Source organism: Oculina patagonica, chromosome 8 (genome assembly GCF_052425735.1).
Source record: "Oculina patagonica isolate OP01 chromosome 8, crgOcupat, whole genome shotgun sequence".
Classification (NCBI taxonomy): Eukaryota; Metazoa; Cnidaria; class Anthozoa; order Scleractinia; family Oculinidae; genus Oculina; species Oculina patagonica.
The window spans coordinates 17,864,447-17,888,143 of NC_135765.1; the positions used below are offsets into that span (position 1 = coordinate 17,864,447).

General features: G+C 39.2%; 1 protein-coding gene and 1 pseudogene across 1 annotated transcript; one reads left to right on the forward strand and one right to left on the reverse strand.

Annotated features, from left to right (window-relative positions):
* Positions 1-538: 538 nt before the first annotated feature.
* Positions 539-1,441, forward strand: LOC144664185 (melanocortin receptor 5-like; annotated as a pseudogene).
* Positions 1,442-3,491: 2,050 nt separating this feature from the next.
* Positions 3,492-21,519, reverse strand: LOC144662774 (uncharacterized). The gene is made up of 20 exons (XM_078523687.1): positions 21,270-21,519; positions 19,487-19,843; positions 18,486-19,064; positions 17,694-18,098; positions 16,862-17,191; positions 16,320-16,721; positions 15,887-16,216; positions 15,127-15,471; positions 14,602-14,736; positions 13,814-14,055; positions 13,325-13,430; positions 12,690-12,944; positions 11,483-11,740; positions 10,261-10,524; positions 9,243-9,503; positions 8,301-8,570; positions 7,299-7,571; positions 6,258-6,524; positions 5,724-5,960; positions 3,492-5,502 (listed from the first exon to the last, which is right to left on the reverse strand). Exons 1-20 carry the CDS (start codon positions 21,322-21,324, stop codon positions 4,937-4,939), a joined length of 5,937 nt encoding a protein of 1,978 aa, XP_078379813.1. The 5' UTR covers positions 21,325-21,519; the 3' UTR covers positions 3,492-4,936.
* Positions 21,520-23,697: the final 2,178 nt, after the last annotated feature.

The window sequence follows — 23,697 nt, forward strand, 5'->3', positions numbered from 1 at the left end:
TTAATAAACCTGTGACAACTGAAAACAGCAACGTTCAACAGCGATTTGTGATTGACGTTAGTCTAAATGACGCGGCTTGTAACTGGCTGTCTATAGACGTGTGTCTAAGACAAAAACTAAATCACCTGCAACTTTTTTTTACAAACACACATTCCCTCTACTTTATTTACACCCGTTAGTCCGCGCAAAGTTTCGTCAATACCAATAGGCAATTACTTTTTATTGGAAATCTCCTATTATCTTAGCATCGGTGTTTTTCTAAAAAATATCGATCTATTCCGTTTTATTCCGCAAAGGCAGTTCACGGCATGATATGTGAGCAAAACATTGGAAAGTGAAAGCCCTGCGAAATATTTTACTGTCTTCGCATATTGATGATTTCTAATCATGTTGACCGTAAATCTTAGCAAAGTGCACGAGAAACACTTTAGAGAAAGTAATTCAGCTGCCTTGGGGCTGACAAAGCTTTCTTCAAGCTTTCTTCGTCAACAATGTTGTATGCAATTGCTTAGTGTCCTGTAAGAGCGACGATATCACGATGAAATGCGAGCTGTTGCTGCAGTTTGTCCCCTCGATCTCCAAAGATCAAGACGTTTCTTCCACGTACATCGTTAATGTGGTCTTTAACAGCTTTTTAACCTATACAGCCATTATGTTAAACATTGCAACAATTCACGCGATAAGAAAAACTTCGTCGTTACCAAAACCTTTGAAAACATTGCTCCTAATCTGACGTTGGCGTTGGTTTGTTGGGTGAACCATTCTTCATCTCACTTCTTGTCAAGTCACTACAGCAAATCAATCCTGGCTGTACCGCCTATAAGGATTTTGCCATAATTATTGGACTGTTTTCTGTAGCTTCATTCCTTGGTGTTGTGGCTATTAGTGTTGACAGATTATTGGCAGTTTATCTTCATCTTAGATACCAGGAACTTGTGACTCACATGCGTGTTGTTTCAGTGGTGAACTCAATATGGCTGTTTAGTGCATTCGTTTCTTTATCATTTTTGTGGCTTCCATTCATATTGTTATCAGTGGACGGAGTTGTTTGGCTCCTTATTACAACAATATCAGGATTTATTTAATTTTGCGACGCCACAAAGACCAAATTCAAGCTCTACAAGTGCAAGGCGTACCACAGGACGCACGGAATCGGGACATGGGAAATTTTGCGAGCCTTAGAAAATCTGCTGTCAGTGTATTCTACATATATGTCGTGTTTTTGACATGTTACTTGCCTCGCTTCATTTATCTGACTGTTAGTAAAATCCAAGGTCCAAGTATCGTTATGCAGAGCTTTTCATTGTACTTGTGGACTCTGCTATTTTTCAATTCAGCTTTGAACCCTGTGGTTTATTGCTGGAAGATGAGACACATTCGACACGCTATCATGGACATACTGCGAAACTTGCCTTGGCACAAACATAACCAAGCACGCTAATTAAAGATGGGTAATATCCCAAAACCTCTCGGCTTTAAAACACCATGATTCTGTACTTTCACTGTTATGCTTACCAGTTAAAAAACGCAACTTTAGATTTTTTGCATTGACTTCCCTACTGGACATTTTGATATTTAAATTTTGGAGTGAAAAACTGACTATCGGAAGTAACAGCGAAACAAACAATCAAATAAACAAACAAGAAGGTAAAAAAAAAATCAGCTGAAACAGTTAACACCTATGTAAACACCGTCTGGTGGGTCTAGCGGGTGGATACAGTGTCGATATCTCCCCTCAGTACTCTCAGTTTCAAACCTGAACTTTTTTCATGTGTTTTTTGTATTTTTAAATGTTGAAATGTCCAGAAGCTAAAATTGTTGCAGAATGAGGCATTTAGACGTCGTGTGTATCACCATAAATGTAAAACAAAAAACATAAAATAATGCTAAACATAAATGTAATAACTTTTGACCATAAATGTAATAAACTCACTAACCACAAATGTAATAAAATTTGACCATAAATGTAATAAACTGTCACAAACTGTGTCATGCTCTTACGTCGTTCGTTATTGGTCAAGGCTATAGAGCGTTTTCATATAGAGGTATCCGCTGACTATCACTCTGATGATTGCTTTGCAAGTTGTGAGATCATCGCTCAGATTTCATTTAAGAGAATGTATGGGAAGTTGCTTTGCCCCCTGGGAGTGGCAGTACAATAAATTGCTGATAATTAACAATTATCCTGCGAAATCGCGCGGAATATTGCCTGACTTTGCCTGATACTTAGCCAACGAGGCCGTAGGCCAATTGGGCTAAAATCAGACGATATTCCGCAAGATTGAGCAGGATAATTGTTTTATTATTCAACAAATTGTCAACGAAACGCATTTTGCAGTTAGAAAAAACTGTGGTAATGCAGCGCTTTGCAAGACGTCGGACGAATCTTGGCAACCTACATTTATCGTAGGATATCTGTTATGCACGGATGATAGATGACAATAACAGTCTGACCATCTATCAGATATATGGGCAACCCGCGCATTTGTTGAATAATAACGATAAATATCCAAACGTTTGAGTAACTACCTCCACGCAAAGACGTGCGTGCTGTTACACGGTGCACTCTTCGGACAACTTGCCTCCCAGTTATAAACACTTAGCTTGTTAACAAGTACTGGAGGACAAGTTGCACCACGTAACGTACCGTCCGCAGACGAGTTTGTTGGGGCACAAGTTGCGGCAATGATTATACAAAGTAGAAAGAAGGTGTCGCTTAAGGTCAGCGACTGGTGTAAAACTGTGATAAGTGTCTTATAACACTCTATTTGAAACAGTGATTTGTTGAAGATGTTTAAAACTGAAAAATGCACAGATTCGTTGGAAAAAGGAGTTCATGTCTGCAGATTTATGCATCGCAAATAAGACAATGAACTCCTCCGTGAATCATCTGTAGAACCACCACTGTTTTAAGGATAAGGAGCAATAAATGCGGGTGATGTGTGTTGAGGTTAAACTTGAGGTCAGACAACTGAACCATACGGGAGGCATGATAGTAATTGTTTTTATGTGATAATTTTTATTTGCTCGTGTAGAGGAAAAAAATTGCCCAATTTTTATGTGACAAATATATTAGTTGACAAGCTGGCGTGTTAGCTTTTATATGACAAATCAAAGTTTTTCCATAGAAAATTACTCGTGTAGACGACTCATCACATATAATGTGGCAAATATTGCGTCAGCATGTGGTCCCCAATCTCCCAAACTCTCACTGGGCACTGTGTGCGCGTATCTCTGCTGTCCAAGGTCATTACTGGCGCACTAAACCTTAGACTGTTGACAAATAATTGTTGTGTCATCTACACGATCAAACATATTTGTCACATAAAAATTGTCACAAAAAAATTGCCCGTGTAAACCCGGTTTAACACTTGTACTGAACTGAAGTGGGTAAGTTTCTATCATGACGAAGAATAGGTTTCCAGAGCCTGGTTCAACGACCCAGGAATTATCAATTTACTGACCCTCAAATCAAACTCACAAACAGTATATTTGCATTTAAACATTTTATTACTCCTTTCAAGAAGAACAATTCTTAAAAAATAAATATATTCACAATTTCCATCAATTAACCAGTTTTACTCTATAAAAAATACAGAATTTCATAAATATATAAATACACTCAATTCGTCTATATAAATTGTCACGAACGGTCTGATTCACAAATTCGATTATAAGCAATTCCATTAACATGGAAAAAATAATATATTTTTCACCTCATAGGCTGCATATGAACAAATCTAGTCTTTATTAAAAATGAGAAGTTGCTGTTATCTTCATGTTTAATAAAGAGACCATAACACAAGAGAACAGAAATGACATAACATCAACGAAAAACAATACAGGCAATGATTGTCTCTAGTATCATCAATATGAATGGGCCGCTAAATTAAGAGATAATAGGATCGAATCCAAACATGAAAGGTACTTTAACTAAAACTCGGTCTAAGTGGGCAAGGAATATTTCTGCTATGTTATGGTCTCTCGGTAAAAATACCTATAAACAATAAAAATTGAAGATATTATTTCTATGTATCTTTGATACAAAAAGTCAATGGTTATGAAATGACTCGATTTCTAATTATAATACGATTTAATTCTTTTGTATCACTTCCAAACGTTTGTTTTTAAAGAAATTTGCTTTCCATCTTTTTTCAAATACAATCGTGATCGAACGAGAAGATATTTGTTCATTTATTTGCAAAAATGCACATAAATAAATAGTGAATCTATTTTACAACATTCTGTTGAGCTAAAATTCGCTTTAAATTTTTTTCATGTTTCTCTCGGTTCTGTTTTTACACTCGCTGTGCGATTCTAAAAAAAAGTTAATATATCTCCTGCTTTTGACCAGTAAATGCGCGAAAAAGAAACATTCTTTCATTGCGGTTACTAGGCCTAAGAAAGACGGAATTAAAGTTTCATGGCCATTTTAGTTCTTCTTTTTCCATTCCCGTGGTAAAGGAAAAAAACGGCCCAACTTTTCGCAACACCCGGAACTTGAACACGTTATTTGTCTTACCGAAACAACATATATTTTTTAATGGAAATAAAAAAGTAATGTCTAAAATGTAGGGGCTACTGCAATAGCAAATGAACCACGAATGCTGAATTTTGCGATCCCGGGCACCATATAATTGCCATACGGTCAACGCGTGTTCTACATAGTAAAAGGTAAAAAGTAGGTTTAGAAATTCTTGGGTACAATTTTGCTCCTTGCAAATCTGGTCGTAGTTGTTTTACAGGGTTGGTAACTGAAAGTCCCTCGCGTTTTTTAACTGATAATAGTTTTTCCGATGGATAGTGTTATTCATCTTTTCAACGGCTATACCAAAGTGCACTCCAGCGAGATAGATTGAGGATTCTTTAGACTTAACTATTAGAAGCTATTGCACCAGACTAGTGCAATGTAATCTATCAAATCCATTCTGTTTTACTAAACTGTCCTTGTATTGTTTCTCATAACTTCCTCCATCCAATTCCTAAAATACAAGGTATCAGAAAACACTCCTGGATCCCCATTATGCATACATCCTCCATTGGTCCAGCTTGTCACACCCATCAAATACCAACGGCCGTCTCTTTCACAGGCCAGAGGTCCTCCGCTGTCCCCTTTACATGTACCTTGACTCTGACCCAGGGTCCCTGCACAGCGCATGTGTGACGTCACCGGGAATACGCCCTTGATACCCGAGTAGTGATTTTTGCAAACTGTGTGGTCCATCAGAGGAACAATGGTCTCCTGAAGAATGCTTGACGTCGAGCCTGAAGGTCCAGACAGCCCCCAGCCGGTGACGTAACAACTGGTACCGACATCAAAGTCGAAATCAGGAAGGCAGATGGGCGACACATGCGCATTAAATAGGATTGGCTGTTTGAGTTTCATCAGGGCGATGTCGTTTTCCAGGCTGTGAATGTCGAACTTGAAGTTGTTGTGCAGAATGATCTTTTCTACTGGGATATTTTGTTCCGTTCCTTCGTTTACACCCCTGTGAAGCTCCCCTAAGGGTTAAAAAGATGTTTAGTAACAGTGGTACTGGTAAATTCGAAATTGATGACAATTTGTTGATAACAAACTTATTTAACAAGACCTTGACAAAATATCACTAGTGCTGGAGTGAGAAACTTTAAAGGTGCGTGGTTGTTTGATACACAGATGGAAAGCTGATGACAAGTTCGGTGCAACCATCGACTTATATAATGCAGGAATATCGACTACCTACCGACAGTGACATTAAAGTTAGCTGCTGGTCTTTCTTTTAATTCACTTTTTACACAGTGAGCTGCAGTCACTATCCAGTAATGGTCCAAGATGGAGGCACCACAGATGTGAGGTGCACTTTCGCTGTTGTCAAAGTATCCCAACTGGACCTGCCATGGCCACTCCCCTGATTGAGCATTCACCCCTGCTACGATCTGAGGCGACCATGAATGATACACACGTTTAACGCCACAAGGACCTGGCGAAGAAAGGGAGAGATTACCACAAACCAGTTAAAAAAAATCACACTTTCAGGGTTTAAGAAAACAGATAATTTAAGTATGATCAAAATTGACACTGCAGGCAGGCCATTTTTACCCTTCGGAGTCGTAAGCAAACATTGCATTAGTAAAGAGATGTACTTATTTTACTACTTGAGATTTACTGACAGGGCAGGACGCACACCTCCCTTCTAATATAGTGACTTGGCATTGGTTATGAAAGTCATATTTTCTACATTCAACAACGGAGTTAATTTATATCCCGTGTAACTTACCTACAAATGTGACGTTTAAAGCGGCTCTTTCACCAGGTCCAAAATCGTTGTAAGGTATACACACGTATGATCCATTATGCTCCGCTAGTGCGCGTGTGATGTTATGGACGCCAGTGGACGCATTGGACACCAGAATGCCATTGTGGTAAATATTATATGCAGTGACAGGTGGGTTGGCGTTTGCGCTACAAGTCAAAATAATTGATGAGTTTATTACTCCGACGTTATCTGGTATTGATGCCTCCAGCTTGGTGTCGTATGGTTTATCTGCAGAAGAAATATTATTGTACAATAGATCAATTCAGGTAAGTGATGATACAGACAATCCCTATCTACGCCCACATTAATTACCAGGCCTCTATTTGAGTCCAACCTTACCCTCAGTCAGTTTACTTTCTATTACATGGTTTGTGCCTACTTACAACACGGCCCGTCTTCTGCAAACATGTGTTTCTATTACACTAAACATGCCCCCATTCACTCACAAAGAGGGCTCAAATTAGAAGCTATTCAAAAAATTCGGTATTTTAAATTGTTTTATGAAGCTTACCCCAATCTAGCATAATTTTAATTTTAATTAGAAAGATTATTAAAATAATCTTTCTACTACTCCCGTCAGCAATAGACCTCTTTAGCTTCGAATGTTTGTTGTCCCATTGTAAACCACGGGATATTACTCTTGAGAATTATCTCTTTCAAACTCAAGCAAATTCACGTGGAAATGACTGAATAATTTCAGATAGACAAAGGGAGGTCCCCTGTTTTATGAGTCAAGTGATTCTATGAGTCATGAGTCAAGCTGATTCTGGTTTGCTTGCGGTTAGCTTTAATTTGTTGGTAAGGGTAGCACTATTTTCAAATTTATAACTCTAATTTAAGATTTGACTCATTGACTCATTTGACTCATAAAAACTTTAGTCTTAGACAAAGGGGCAATTCTCTGGAGAAAATCACGAGATTTACAATGGACAATTTACATACGTAGCTTAAGAGGTCTATTTTTGAGAACTATTATTCTACGCTAAACAGGGTTGTACTCACGTAACACTTGCAGAACAGCAGCAGCTGTGTCGGGCAGCCCAGCTCCATTCTCAGCCTTACACATGTACGTTCCGGCGTCGTGTCGACTCACATTCTGAAGAACAAGCTGGTCGCCTGATGGGAACTTTTTACTGTTGTCTCCAAGCTTAGTCCAGGTGATTTGAGGTGTCAGATGCTCATTTGGAGGGTAGGAAGTAGCATTACAGAAAAATGACACATTTGTACTTTCATTGACGGTCATGTTTCCCGGAAAGTGTATAATCGAGAACGCACCTGCAGATGAGAAGCATTGTTTAAAAATTTTGACATCTTGACATAGAGAGTTGAGAGGGATAACTTCCAGAGGTAAAAAAGAATCAGACATTCAGAATGATCAAGCAGCTCGGCTTAGACTACCACGCTATAATAAAGCACTTCAAGGCTTGGTTACTAAGCCACGCCTCCTTTGTCATCCAGGCAATTCAACATAGTGGACAGTTCCTGAATGAAAATTCGTTTCTTTAAAAGACATCACGCTAACTCCGGGAGTTTTAAAGCAAGCAAGCAGTCATAATTGATTGTAAACAATTTTTGTAATATGTTCTGATTGAAAGATATCCTTAACGTGATCAGAAACCCATAACGTGATTAGCCTGCAGAACAGGCGGTTTATTTTTTGCGGGGTTATTGCGGGGTCGGGGCGCGAAGCGCGAGACCCAGCGCGGAGCACGACATTCCTTCGCGCTCTCCCCCACGCGACCCGCAAAATAAAAACTCGCACTTCGCGCTTCGACCCGCAAAATAAACCGCCTGTTCTGCAGGCTATAACGTGATATAATAAAGTTATCTTATCTCATCTAACGGGATTATACTGCATTTAAAATAAAGAGTTGTCCACGATATGTAGCAAAGAAAACAACGACAACGAAAGCTTAAAGGCGATATCTGTCCACTTACTGACCACATATAATTTATGATTATTTTTGCATGTTCATTATTAATAATGTTACGTCTGCCTCTTACCGAAGACATGAACCCGCATTGAAGAACTGTTGGTACCAGTCCCTAGACTATTTAGAGGTACACACAAATATTCTCCGTCATCAGAATGCTTAGCCTTTTGAATCACGTGAACTCCTGTTATACTGCTTCTGAGGTAGACACCGTCGCGATAAAACTGGTATTGACTGGGCGGTGGGTTTGCATCGGTCACGCATGTTAGAGCAATACGACCGTTTCCCAGGACAAATGCATTCACTTTATCGCTAGTTAATCTTGTTGACGATGGATTATCTAAAAAGAATAATCGTATTTTAATAAAACATAAACAGAACTGATAATTAAAAAATGATGTTATCTAAGCTCGGTAGTCAAGTAAAAAAAGATGTAACATTCATTATGTCACGAGCGTGTGACAAAAAAAAAAAAACTATAAGTCCTGCACGGGATTCCAATTCATGTCATCTATGACCACCCAAACACCGGGGGATGGGGGGGGGGGGGTGGGGGGCTCTATCTACTAAGCTAAGGTGAGTCTCATGGTAAGCAAGAATAGGCGTCCCGCAAACTGCTAGGACCAGCAATGTCGAGAGAGTTCCAATGTATGGTTATAATTGAGGTAAGATAGAGGATTTAAGCGCGATGGCGAAAAAGAGCTGAGGTATGAAAGTATTTAAAAGTAACAGTAATATATATCAGCGATGTAAATCAAGTACTACAAAATGTATTGCAGTTGCTAACAATTATTTTAAGACGCACAAGCTGGGCCTAGCCTGTCAAAATTAAGATAGCAAGAATAATATACAGTATATTCTACTTAGGGGCGTTCGCTTGGGATCAATCTGGAATTACAAGAACTGAATTATTGCAAGTAGGTAATTTAACTGCCCCTTCCACAGATCCACGCTCCCAGTGTCATCAACAAAATTAATACAAAACGTATACAGCAGAACTTTCTAAACTTACAAAGAACGTCCAGATATACTGATTTAGATGCAGGATTTCCAACTCCATTATCTGCGACACATCTGTATTCCCCGCGATGTGACCGGTCAGCAGCTGAGATCAGTAGAGTATTCCCAGGAGCCACTGTTTTACCGTCTCTGACTCTTATCCACGACAGCTGTGCTGTTGGTCTGCCTGTGGCATTGCAGTATAATGTGACCTTTCTTTTTTCTTTTTCCATGACGGTAATATTTTGTGGAATGTAGTCGATATTCGGTGAGACTGCAAATAACAATTAAAACAATCATTGAAACTAAGAACTGACCTAAAATCAAATAACAGGATAAGTAAACACCTCACAAGGCATCAGAAATGTGTATGCTACTATAGTTTAAAGGGACTATGTCACGAAAAATTAGCAGATTTTGGCCTAAACTGTTCTGAAATTAGTGAAAGGCAACTTAACCCGTAAAAACATTATCTTTGGACATCTAAAGGAAGATATAACCTTAATTTGGCGATAGAAATCATGCTACGACGTTTTTTTTGAAGACGCGGGGAACAATTTGCCTTACGTTTTCAAATTGCAATCCATTTCCATCCGAGCCATCCGCAGTTAAAGATGCTAGTTAGCAGTTCCATTGCTTAAATATAGCAATTTTTAATAAAAATGGATTATTATTTTTAGGTTTTCTGCGACACAAATATAATCTTTGGCTATTAAAAAATCTGGTAAAAGCCGTGACACAGTCCCTTTAAATTTATTAGGCGTCGGCTCGAAACTACCATCGACTCGTTTAAGAGAAGATCTTTAGGCGGCAAGCTAACCTAGATTGTGCCACCAACAAAATCGATTCCGATTTCAAACTTTAAACCAAAACTTATTTTTAAGGAAAGTGGATAATTTATCTATTTTAGTTTGCGTTAACACCGAGTACACTGCATACATGTAATTCAGAAGTTTATGCTAAGCTAAAAAGTAAATTATTACGTGGCAGTACGTAAAACATGACAGTAACAACATTTCAGTTCAACTTACAATTGTCCACCTCAACTGTGGCCACAACGGAAACATTTTCCCCGCGCACACTCAAAGCCGTGCATCGGTATGTTCCAAAGTCCGATTTCTCAGCATTTTTTACTCTCAGTGTTTTCTCTCTGTGATATACTCTGCTATTTTCGCCAACTTTTGTCCATGTTATTACAGGGGGTGGATTTCCCGTTGCATTACAGAAGATCTCAAAACTGTCTGTTTCATTGACAAGTTGATGGGCAGGAAGAATGGTGTGGATACTTAGGGGGACTGTTGAGAAGACGAAAACGTAAGTGTAAAACTTTGTTATCTTTCTTTTCATTGCTGTATCCTCTTTATGTAGCGAGAGCAAAAGTAACAGCAGTTAATACTTCCCCTGTTATTAAACTGATTAAACGAAGTACAATATTGAAGGTAAAGCAGTTGCGAACAACTTTCAGATGGACATTTTGCATTCGGTGAACGCCCAGCATATCAGAAAGATATTGTCTCCCTAGTGTATTTTGTTTGAGTAGACACCAATGTAATTGTAGGTGTCCAGCGGCCTTATGTTATGTGTATGTTGAAATACGGTCTTATGAAAGCATTGCCAGAGATTTGTGCAGTTTCTTTTCCAGATCTTTACAGGACACGCCATGCACTCCCGCCAAGGAAAAAAGGTAATGGTACATACAGTAGTTGGGACAACCTAACACAATGCGGGGCATCACCTACTGGAGACGTCTCACACTAGGAAGCACCCTAGCCGCTTTACAATTCACCGTCTTTGGATCACAATCCTAATTTAAGCACTATGGATTTTCCAAAAGGAAGCATAATATTACATAATCACCGAGCATAATATTATGTATAATGAAGTCCTAGAGCTTTGATTGGCTTAGTGCCATTTACACTAGGACCGATAAACATAGTCGACAAAAATCCTCTTAAGTCTTTTTTAACATATTAAAATTAGCAGCATTTACCGTTATGTTGTGGGTGTATTTCTAGATTAGTATTCCACTTGCCCTCGTTGCGGGATATAAGATGATTATTTCCAACTCCGTGCAAGGCGACTCGTTGGCTTTCTATCATTTCATATTCGGCGAGAAGCAAAGGTTCTTATGAACAGTCAGTGATATAACTATTGCTGCTACATGTTGTATCTTTGAATTAATCTTATCACAGTGACAAAATAATCTATTCCACAATCTCCATATGTTATACCTACTCGAATCACCATACTTACCATAGAGAGTGAGAGTGATGTTAACCTCCTCTACTGCCGCCGCATTGGAGCAATTGCACTTATATTCTCCTTGATCAGCCGCTGTAAAGTTTTGAATTACAAAAACGCTACCATTGACGTTCACTAAGTTACCATGGTGGTGAATTCGACACACTGGTTTGGGGTAGCCTTGAGACGAGCACAGTATTGCAACAGTTTCACCAAGAGCGGCCACATTAGCAGAGACGTTGCTGCTGATGGCGGTGTCCCTTGGAAACCCTGCAGGAAAAAAATCGTTTTAAATTCAAAGTTCGTTTAGATGAAATCGGTTCAGGAAGGCGAGGCAGCAAATGAAAAAGGGACAGTGAAACAACCTTCCCCACACACTTGAGGGATTGGCTGTAACACAAACAGATGTCATGAAAAACTCAGGAATGCAGAATTGGAATATAAAGAGGGCACTCTAAACAAGATAACAAATTTTAGAATAAAGTAGTTTCAAGACTATAAAATGAAAAAATGCTTTCAAAAATGCTTTATTTAGAATGAACTGAAAAATACTTAGCTTCCTACTAGTTTACAGATACTCCACAAAAAGGAAAAAAAAACTAATATAAAATACCTATATCAAAATATCTCGCGATATTGACTCATGGCCAGTCAGTTTTGACACTGCTGTGAAATTTGGAAACCTTCCCCTTAAGGACGTTCGCGCAGACTTCACTCGATAATTTCATGTTTTTGCTCGAACGAGAACTTTGTCAGAAATGCAAAAAAATGTGGTGACCGACTCATCGAGAGAAACGGAAAACACCCTGATGAATTGGCCCACGAATCAGCATGTTTACAGGGAGTAAAAAGATCGAGTTTGCCCTACTACCCAGGAGACGAAGGAAGCAAGTGGAACCGGACAATCGCTCCACTCGAGATCATTCCGCAACGAGACAATCAACAAAAGTGATCCGTTAAGAAAAAGTAGGGGTCACCGACCAAGAGAGAAGGGGCAGGAGGCAACTCACCCAATGCAGAAACCGCGCGCGCTCAAAGTATGGCGTGGATGGCGTTGCGACAGATTACGGCGGAGGGAGCGCAAACAAGCGCGAACGTCCAAACAGCAGTTCAATGAGTTTCGTGTTGAAATATCAGAAGTGTGCCACTATTGACCTACTTAAATAAATAAAGTACGCAGTATGAAGAGCAAGGTAGCAAAGAGATTTAAACTACCAACCTATTACGTTGAGCACTGTTGTTTTCGTGTCATTTGCTACAATGTTAATCGCTGAACACTCATAGCTTCCACCATCCGCCGGGGAGATGTTATGTAGAGTGATGTTACGAGTCGATTGACTGTCCAGTAGAACTTTGTTATCTTTCTTCCATACAACACGTGGTGTGGGCAGACCAGTCACTATACATGATAATGTTACCTCATTTCCAAGCTCAGCTGTTTGATTTGGAGAAATCCACAGGATTCTAGGTGGAACTAAAACGAAAAAAAAGAGATTTAGCGTAAAGTAACGAAACACAGTGAAGCTAGAGCGATGTACATGTACGTAGAATCATAGACAAAGACAAACTACTGGACACAAAAAATGTCATAGATTACTGATTAGTTTAGTAAAATAAAGAACCAGGACGCTGACGGTAATTTGTCATAATAGTCTGTAACATGGCAAGGGGACAGGTGACTACAAGCAAGCGATAACCTTGAGGACATTGTTTAAAACTGCCACCAAATTTTCAGAGGACATATTATAAACAGTAGCGTGATGACTAAGGAGAATTCACATTGACAGAGCTGTTTGCGATTTACAGTACAGGGTAGTCATCATAAGTTGATCACGTGATTACTGAAGGTATTACCTAACGTTTCAGCAGTTGATGCACATTTTGTGTTTTCCTGAAACTTGACATCATCAATGGCGATATCACCGAGTGGAGTACTACCAACAACACCTTCAAACGTTACCTGCAACACAACGGATAAAGCATGTATTTACAACGCATTATTATACGACTAGGGTTGTCAAAGGGCCAATAACTTAAATCAACCAATCAGATTGCTTTATTACCGGTCTAATAATTTCTAAATACTGGTCCGGGTATTGTCCCAGATGATCCCGCAGAAATCTATGGATTGTAAATGGCTTACAAAAGTGAAAAATAAACTTGCCTCGCCCAAAAAACCCTGTTGTTTAGTTATTCTTTTCCGACCGAGACACCCGAGGGACTTCAGTCAAAATTCGTCGGTGAAAATGCTTTCGTAATGGCAATTAACAGACGATCGTTTCTGTCAACCATAGTTAACTTCTCTACCTCACTCTTATGGGGTAGGGAGGAAAATTGTCGTACCCTATAAGTGCCATGGAAATTAAGGGGCACCGTTGCTTTGTACCAACTGTTTCCTTGGTTGCCTGACAGCTGCCACAAAACTCGATCTCCAACTTTAACTCTGAGGCTGCCAATTGAATCTCCATAGAGATGATAGTAGAACACCATACACGTAGCGTTCCCATTGCTTTGTATGTGTGGAGTCACAAGTCTAGCAACGTCACCCATGGTTCGTCCTGATGCTTCTGTGTAGAAGTACAATCCTGCAATAAAAACGAATAGGTGATCATTGCTGCTGATACCTGTAATGGAATCACTTCCTAGGGCAAAGTTTGTGGGTGGGTTGTGGTATAAAGGGAGGAAAAATGTCTTGAACATTAAATGGGATGCATACGTATACAAAGGTGAAGTATTTTATGGGATGCTTTAAAGTTTAGCAGGCTGGAATTATGTTTTATTATATATACAGCGAGATTTTTAAGCAATAAACTTTGCAAATAGATTTTTATTTTTTTTATTTTGCAATTTTAAAAAAAGGAACTCATTTTCTTCTTTTTCTTTTTCTTATGAAAAAAATATAATAATTTTGGATATCTCAATCACCCCCCACTTTTACGGGGAAGGGGGGGGGCGTTTTTTTTATTTTTTTTTTTTTTCTAAAAAAGAAAAGAAAAAAAAAAAAAAAAAGAAAAAAAAAAAAAAAAAAAAAAAAAAAAAAAAAATAATAAGAAGAGAAAAAGAGGGAGGGGGGAGGGGGGTAATAAAAAAAAAAATTTTTGTATCGCGACAAGTATCAAAGTTGCTCTTACCAGACCCTGAGGTGTGATCTTGTGATGGCCCCGTGTCACGTGATGAAGTTGGACCAAATTTCCTTGTCCATGTAAAGTCACTTCCAGGCCCATTTTCCCAGCCACAATACCAGATGTCAAAATCGCAACTTGCATCTGTAAAAAGTGTATAGGTTATTCAATAAAACAAATGTGAAGAATAATGTTCGGTTAACATTTGTTTACTTTGTAAAAAAACATAGAAATAGCACAGGAGCAATAATGGTGACTCGTGGACGGACCGAGTTACCGGCCAAACAAACAACCGACTGGCTGACCTGCTAACAGGTCAGCCAGTCATATTGCTTTTTTACCTTTTTTAGGTCGTGACCTAAAAACGAACGAATGGCCATTCAGTAGGTTACTTTTACCAGTTTCTATTATTGTTAAAAGCCTTTTTTATAAAAGCGGTTAAAATCATTTAAAAAATTGTCATTTTTCTTTTGTTTTCGACTAACTTTGCAATTGCCAAACTGCTCTCCTAAGGAATTACCACGTCTCGCTTACCCTTTGCATCCACAGTGTAGTTAAAGTCACAAATCACTCCAGCATCTTTAGTATGATCACAGTCACTGTTTCCCCAACCGACATGTGGACAAGCTGCAAGCGTGTTTTCACTTCCTGTACAGTTGACCTCATCCAGCCATATTGGCTCATCTTGAGCCCCACCACCAAACGCAGACTCGGTAGTAATCGCAAGTGCTTTCGGATACCCCAACATACGGCAAACCACATGAGCATCATTCATGTCCCACTCATCATCACATACAGTGCCCCACTGGCCATTATAGTGAAGAGAAACGCGACCTTGATTTGGATAACCGCTCCCATCCAATAACTCGACGTATATAACTGTTGAGGAAGTACAAATGTTAATTGGAACTTTTAACTAAAGACAAATTCTTGAATTATGTCGAGCCCTTAATAATACTACTACTACTAATAATAATAATGGGGGGGGGGGGAATTAGACCGTTTCCTTATTTAGTTCGTTTTACTCTAAAGAAATGAATGAGGGTTACCAGTGGTTATAATGCCCTGCTTAAAAATCTGGTCATAAATCACAGGATTACTACACAAGTGTTAGGATGACGTGTTGCTCAAACGAAGGAAGATGGAGTGGTTACTTAGATCCTACCCAAAAATAAGACAATCTCATGCTATCTTTATCAAAACATAGTACATCCCCTTCAATAGCTTGCTAGGAAAAGTTAGATGCTGCAATTTTTAAATTTGACACCGTACTGTAAATATCGGAGAGGTTTACCTGGAATTTTCTCCCTGCAAATTACACCAACATCTTTATCGTGGTCGCAGTTATGTGATCCCCACCTTCTGAATGAACAAGAAGCAACAGAAATCTCATTTCCACTGCACCATAAATCATCAAGCCAAATGTTTTGGCTGGAATTTCCTGCACCAAATATTCTGTTGACGTCAGCATAGACGGCTCCAGGAAAACCCATCATCCGACAGATGACCTCTGCATCTCGTTTATCAAAGTCATCATTGCACACAGTTCCCCATTCACCATTGTAGAAGACTTCTACACGACCTTGTCTATCACTTGAGCCATTCACTAATCGAACCTGAACAGCTGGGGTTGGAAAGAAACGAAATAAAAATTAATGCTTCGCCAATTGAAAGGAAAATACAAAATTGAACAAACGAACAACATAGTAGGGAGATAGCAAACATACATGGTGGTCCTGCTGGTTTGTTAGTGTCATTCACTACTGTTGATTCTGTTTGATTGACAGGTCGTGGTGAGTCACTACACAACACCCCAGCGTCCTCAAGATGATCGCAGTTATGAACCAACCAACCGTTGTGACTGCACTCGCTTAAAGAACTCTCATTTCCGTTACAGTTAACATCGTCGAGCCAAATTGGTCCAGTTCCATACAGATCAACATTCTGCTCTGTAACAAGGACACCAAATGAGATGGCGGTCCAAGCGTATTTGAAGCCAAGCATTCGACAAACCACAGTAGCGTCTTTGATGTCCCAGTTGTCATCACAGATTGTGCCCCAAGTTCCACTATGGAAGATCTCTACCCGACCAAAACCAGGATATCCATCACGTAGTCGCACTTGTGGAGCTAGTGAATCAATAACATAAAACATTTTAAACAGATTATAACAACACACAGGTAATTCGACTCCACTACCAGACCTTTAGCGTGTTACATGTATGTTTAAGTGTCAAAAGCGTAAGAACTGCTGTAAAATTAAAACTAACCTGTAATATTCTTCTCACAAACTACTCCAGCATCTTCATCGTGGCCGCAATCACTTGATCCCCATCTTCTGAATGAACAGGAAGCAATCGATGCCTCATATCCACTGCACCACAAGTCATCAAGTAAAATTTTCTGACTGGAATTTCCAGCGCCAAATCTCGCTTCAACCTCAGCAGAGACGGCTCCAGGAAAACCCATCATTCGACAAATGACATCTGCATCTCGTTTATCAAAGTCGTCATCACACACAGTTCCCCATTCACCATTGTAGAAGACTTCTACACGACCTTCTCGATCGCTTGATCCATTCACTAATCGAACTTGAATAGCTGAAAAAAAAAACGCTTATCCTGTTATTTGCAAAAAAAGAAAATACAAATTCAATTTTTAAGGAAAGCAAATCTATATTACAATGCAAGAAACCTAGAACTTTGGGTTGATATCCTAAATGAAAAACGTTACATAAAGTATACAAGCTTAAAATCCGATTGATAAAATATCCACTCAGTCGGGAAATATGTGTGTAAAGAAACTGTTAAAATTGCTTTGTTATATTGTTATCGTATTGTTTAATATTAAAATGTGCTGCGATAATACCAATAACAGAGTTGTTATTATACACTTTGCTCAGTCTCTTTGTTTTTCAGTATTGGCGAAGAGCATATGGCTAATTTACGCTGGTATCAAATAGTGACGTCACATCTTACACAATCGGATTCATGGTCGTTTCTACAGACATTGGGAGTTTTCCATGCAGAATTGACAACATAATCACATGGAACGGGTCCCCAGCTTCATTGGAGACTGCAGGAACGTGACACTGGAACTTACATGGTAGTCCTGAGGGCTTGTTGGTGTCATTAACCACTGTCGATTCAGTCTGATTCGCTGGCCTTGGCGAGTCACTACACCATACTCCAGCATCCTCAAGATGATCGCAATTATGAACCAACCAACCATTGTGACTGCACTCGCTTAGAGAACTCTCGTTCCCGTTACAGTTAACATCGTCGAGCCAAATTGGTCCAGTTCCATACAGATCCAGATCCTCTTCTGTAATGAAGACACCGAATGCAAGGGCGGTCCAAGCGTATTTGAAGCCAAGCATTCGACAAACTACAGTAGCGTCTTTAATATCCCAGTTGTCATCACAGACTGTGCCCCAAGTTCCATTGTGTAAGATCTCAACTCGGCCAAAATCAGAAGAGCCACCATCACTTAATCGCACTATTGGAGCTGTAGGAAAACAAAGCAAGACATATTTTGGAAAGGCCATACCTCAGAGATGTAACAATGAGCCAGTGAGTAGAATAACGTTAGGGTTTGTACTTTTTGAAAGGCTTTATTTTTTGTTACATTTTGTTCCAGTCTACTATTGACACACGGATATAAATTTGTGAATGCCATGATCTTGTCATATTGGACATGGCTATGAAAAAAAAAAATCATCAGACATATTGAGAAACCAGCTGAAATTCATCGATTTTAGCTTGTTTCCCCAATCTTTGGCTTTACCTCTGCGCGTGATTTTTTTAGGACTTTTAAACGATGGGTTTGTCGGGAAATCGCATCGCACGTTTTAACTATGTTCACGGAAAAGTTGGTACTTTCGTGTTTACTTACCGGGTGGTAAAGTGGGAGCAACCGAGCTCTGTGCCATCAATGAAGATATAGTTGGAGACACCACTGAGGGTACAACAACTGTAAACAAAGTAGATGATACAGAAGTCTTTTGAGACGCGGTGGAGGTAGTTGGTGTAGCCGTGGAATGTACCACTGAGGATGTTGCAGTTGTTGTTGCACTAGGGAATAGAGAATGAGGTGTCTTTGTTGAAGGCTTTGCTTCTACGCTGGAAAGACGTGAAGGTTTTTCTGTTGGTGGACTGTGACATATTACATTCACATCTTTTCCATGATCACAGCTATTGATGCCCCAACCACTGTGACCACATTCTGTTAGAGAACTCTCTTCTCCCGTGCATGACAGATCACTTAACCAAACCGGACCAGTGCCCCCTGGATATTCAGTGCAACAGCCGGCTGTCCAGGCCCCTGAGTATCCCAACATTCTACACACAACAGTCGCATCCGGGATATTCCAACCGTCTCTACAGATGGTGCCCCAGAATCCATTACGGTATACTTCTACTCGACCTTTATTGGGGGTAGTTCCACCCACAAGCCGCACTCTTACGGGGAAATCTAAAGAAATAGAAATAAAGAAACTTAAAACTTTAATATCTCTGATTCAATAGTAACTGTGTTTGGCATATATTGTACATCAATAACACTAGATGACAAAAATTCGTTACTTTCCAAACTTTACTGCCTTGGTAAGTTTTCTTCTATGGTAGGCGCCGGCGTAGACATAGTCATAAATTTTATATTCAAAAGAATACAGTCCACCGTTCGTCTGAGAAGGTAAATGCTGTGCAAAATCTTCGAGATATACCTCTTCAGTCTCTTTAATCCGAAAACAAAATACTAATACAGTGTCAAAAATAGAAACTAGACTACATTGTGGCGAATATAATGGGGATGCGCTGTCCTTAAAGGTAAACATCTCACTTTCTCAAACAAACCTTTGATGGCAACGAGGGTTGTACATAGAAGCATAAACTCACCTTTTATTTCCACCTCAATAATACTTTTGGGTGCCGCAAAAGAGCTAAGAAATGTACAACGAAACCGAGTGGCATCAGTGTCCGTGACGTTTTTTAACTTGAGTGTCATGTCATTTCCAGGAATGACATCAAAAGTGTCGTCATTTCCAATTTCCTGGTGAACTCCACTAGAAAACTGTTTAACCGCCATAACCTGCCACAGATTACTGTAAAGGAACATCTCACGTTCCAAAATAATTAAAGAAAACCGATTTGCTGTCAATGTTTCTTCTGTTGTTAAAGATACTGTCCATTCTAGTGTGGCGGGCGAGCCTCTGTTTACACTGGCAGGTTGTTTGACGTTCCACAACAGTGAGTCTACAGAAAGAAAGAACCAGAGAGAAAGTATTTGTTAGAAGATAACTTGCTTTGGATCGTTTAATGAGAATAATGCAGACAGATAAATTAAATAATAATGTAACGATATAACGGGGAGTCTATATTCAGAGGAAAAAAAATTGAAGATTTTTTGATAAAATGGAAGCCCATAAATGAGAGATCAAAAGACGCCCGTAAGTCAAAGGTCAAATAAAAGTGGAGAAAACATATGAAATAGTTTTGGTCTGTAGATTCTTTCAACGTTACCAGTTTAGAATAGACACAGCTCCAGAAACTGCTAACAGCCTTGGAAACATGGGTCGAAGTCTCATTTTGCTCTGGTTCAGAACACCTTTTAACATCAAACATTTTGGTCGGAATAACAATCTGGCAAAAAGTATTCAGGTGCTCGATGTCTAATAACCTAGTTTATATTTTGTTCTCTTCATTGAATGACGTACACAGTTGCTTCTTTTTGTCCTAACAGATCGAGCAACATTAACCTGACCAACTGTTAGCTATCGATCTAGAGGTCCACAATTTTCAAAGTCCATTCCAGATTCTATCATGTCACTTATAATACTAGATGTCAACAATGGAAGAAAATCAGACGTCTGCACCAAGAATTTAAAAATACATTAAGCCTTAAAATCTTAGCGAAAACTGTTGCTTGGACCCAAGCTCGTAACAAACCAGATGTGTTTTGCAACTTAGCTAAATAATAAACTCGTTCGGCACCGCCAAGCATGACTTGTCTAACATCGGTTTCTTATGAAGTGGCTTCAATTATTAATAGAAAAGTACCGGTATGTATATATTAAACTCAGAATGCTAGATATCGCCGTATCTTTCTACATTATTACTGGTCTCAGTCGTCTCAATGTTTTCCTGACTTTGGGAAAAATTGCGATACAACTTATCAAAAACAATTGTTGTTATAGGTTGTGTTTTGCATTCACCGGTTCTGACTTTTAATTGCACAGCACTATTTTACAGTTCGGAGGGACTTTGACCGTAATAAAATGGTTTGTTTGTGTATTTTAGTGTTGAATATGAACTTCAGTAGCTAAAGTAATCTTGTCAATCATTCGTTTCGTTCGTGTAAATGAAAACTAGATAAATATATCGAGTACTACACGAATTTGGCTCAAGTGTTATAAACATAAAACAGATAATGATTTCAAAGGTTACTTGACTAAACATCACACAAGGATCGAAATGGTTTGTTTTAGTCATGAAAACCCTCACAAAGGCCTCATGTTTAGCGGTTCAAACTGCTCAGATCGAACTGCTATTCCCCTTTCCAAATACCCTTTTCGTCTGAGTTAAAACACGTCCGACGTTTCTTCAGTTCTCTTTATGCGTTCCTTCACATGAAAGCTTCAGTCAAATTTGCATATGCGGCCACAGCGGCCTATTCCCTCACCTGAGTACGACAATAGTAGATGAAGTATAATAAGTGACAGGAAATTATCCATCATCGCCAGTAAAAGTTTCAATCAAGAGCTGGAACTGCCTCTATAGCAGCAGAAAGCAACACAGCTATAACGTTTCTCGATCCGCAAGGTGAGTCTGTGACATAAAGATTAACAACTGACGTAATTATCGAGAAATGAATAATATATTGTCAGGAATGTTCACACCTCCCACTGTTGAACAATAGACATGCTACTGATCTATTCACGTCATGATGTTTTGTTTCCGTTTGATGTCGTAATCCTTTACTGAGACCTTCTAGACTATAAATGATTGTTCTAGTAGACATCGTGCTTTGTTAGGAAAATTGTTTGTTTGTAGTACGCTGTTTTAAACCTTCAACTTATGACTTCTTTTTGATCCATTATTGGTGAATATTCATTTGCGGTTTTCACAGTTTCCGGTTTCAAATCGATCGACGGAAGTTACTTCATTTCATTCGTCGTTGGCGATATTAAAAAATTGCAGTTTGAAATAATAACAGTATTTATTTAACATAAAAGTACCTGTAGAAATAATAAGTTTTTTATAGACATGAAGTCAGCAAATACAATTCTAAGTTGTCACGCAACGCTGCAGCGGAAAATATCTGCGAGGGAGACCTGCGTGGAAAGCGTTATCACGCGCGTTGCAAGCGAGGCGCACGCCCATTCAGAAGCACGTAATAGGCCAATTCCGATATATTAGTATTCTAACCTGGCCTCGAGGCTTGGGGGAATAAAACAAAAGAAATGATTTATTCATCCCTGAACCTCGACGTGATATCTTTTGTTTTATTCCCCCAAGCCTCGGAGTCAAGTTAGAATTTTAATATATCGGAAATGCCCTATTCGCGTTCCACGACCGCCCTGGCATTATTTACAACTAAAACGAGACTCGTTACTTCTTAGTATGTTTCCGCGTCATTATTTGATATCCACAAAACTGTAAAGGCGACTTTGGACACTTGTTTGTGTTGTTACGTTTTCAATTTTTAAAAATCTAACACCGCGCTAGGTTTACACGTCTAGCACTGACTCGCGCTTGATTGCGAACTGAATGCTTGGTGTGAGAGAAAAATCAAGAGACTGAATAAATGCTGCCTATATATACATAAAATAACACAACACACTTTTTACATTTTCGCGAGTGACCAGGCGAAAAAGTTGGTGTTAACGTAAGGTGGAAAAAGGAAAACAGTGTGATGATGCGGTGAACTTCCACCTAATAATATTAAAAAAATCTAATATTTTTGTGAGTGATAGTGAAGACAAGTATTTGCATACAGAAAACTGACTACATGCTCAATGGCAACATAATAAAATTTGAACAATTATAATACCAGTAATGATCATGATGACGATACATTTTATGCTATTGGCAGCAGACAAGATGAAAACAAGAATGAAAAGTTCATTTGAGGGTTGAAAGATTGTTTTCGAACCCAAACTAATTTCAGTAGCTTCCTTTACACGGCACGTTTAATGTTGTTTTAACGATCCTTCAATAATAACACGGCGGGGAGACTTCGCCCCAAAACTATACGCTGTTTTACGCGCTGCTGCTTCCCATCTAACCGAACGCATGAATCAAACTAATGGACCTCGCGTGACTTTGAGCATCCTTTAAACGTCAAACAGCGCCAATAGGCTGGTTGTAGTTCAGCGGCACTCCTCTTTTGTCAGGTCAGCGATGTTCATTGTTGTATAAATAATATAAGACTGCGCTTTCAGTTCCTAGGCGTCCGCCATCTTTGTTGTATCTGACGTATCTTGTTCTTGTAGCGTGAAGATTTCGCTGGTATTAAAGTTTACACTTACGGATCATCGGGGCCTAGTGTATTTATTAAACTACTGGCGCAGAAATAAACTACATACAATAAAAGATTTATACGTTTGAATAAAATAAATAAAAAATAAAATAAATTGACAGCTTGCGACTAACAAACTTGTGGCCCTCGGAATTTCCTATCGAATTAAAATTTAGAAGTGTTGGTTTTTGTGGAGGAAAGAAAACTGGAGAACCCGGATAAAAACCCTCGGAACAAAGACGAGAACCAACAACAAATTCAACCCACATATGACGCCAGGCCCGGGATTCGAACCCGGGCCACACTGGTGGGAGGCGAGCGCTTCCACCCCCCCCTGCCCCTCCCTCCTTTGATGCTTGGGAAATAAGCGGGGAGAGGGGGAGGAAGGGAGGTTTTTGTCGCAAAAGGGAACAATGAAAGTAATAGTTAAGGTGGCTTAATACAGTTTTGAGAGGGCAAATCAGTCCAACCTTTAATTCTCTTGAACAATATCCAGAAAAGTTTTGTCTTTCTCTTATCACTGTTTGTTACATCCTAAAACCATCTAATGCGATATTTGGAAAATACAAATGCTAATAAACAGCTTAAA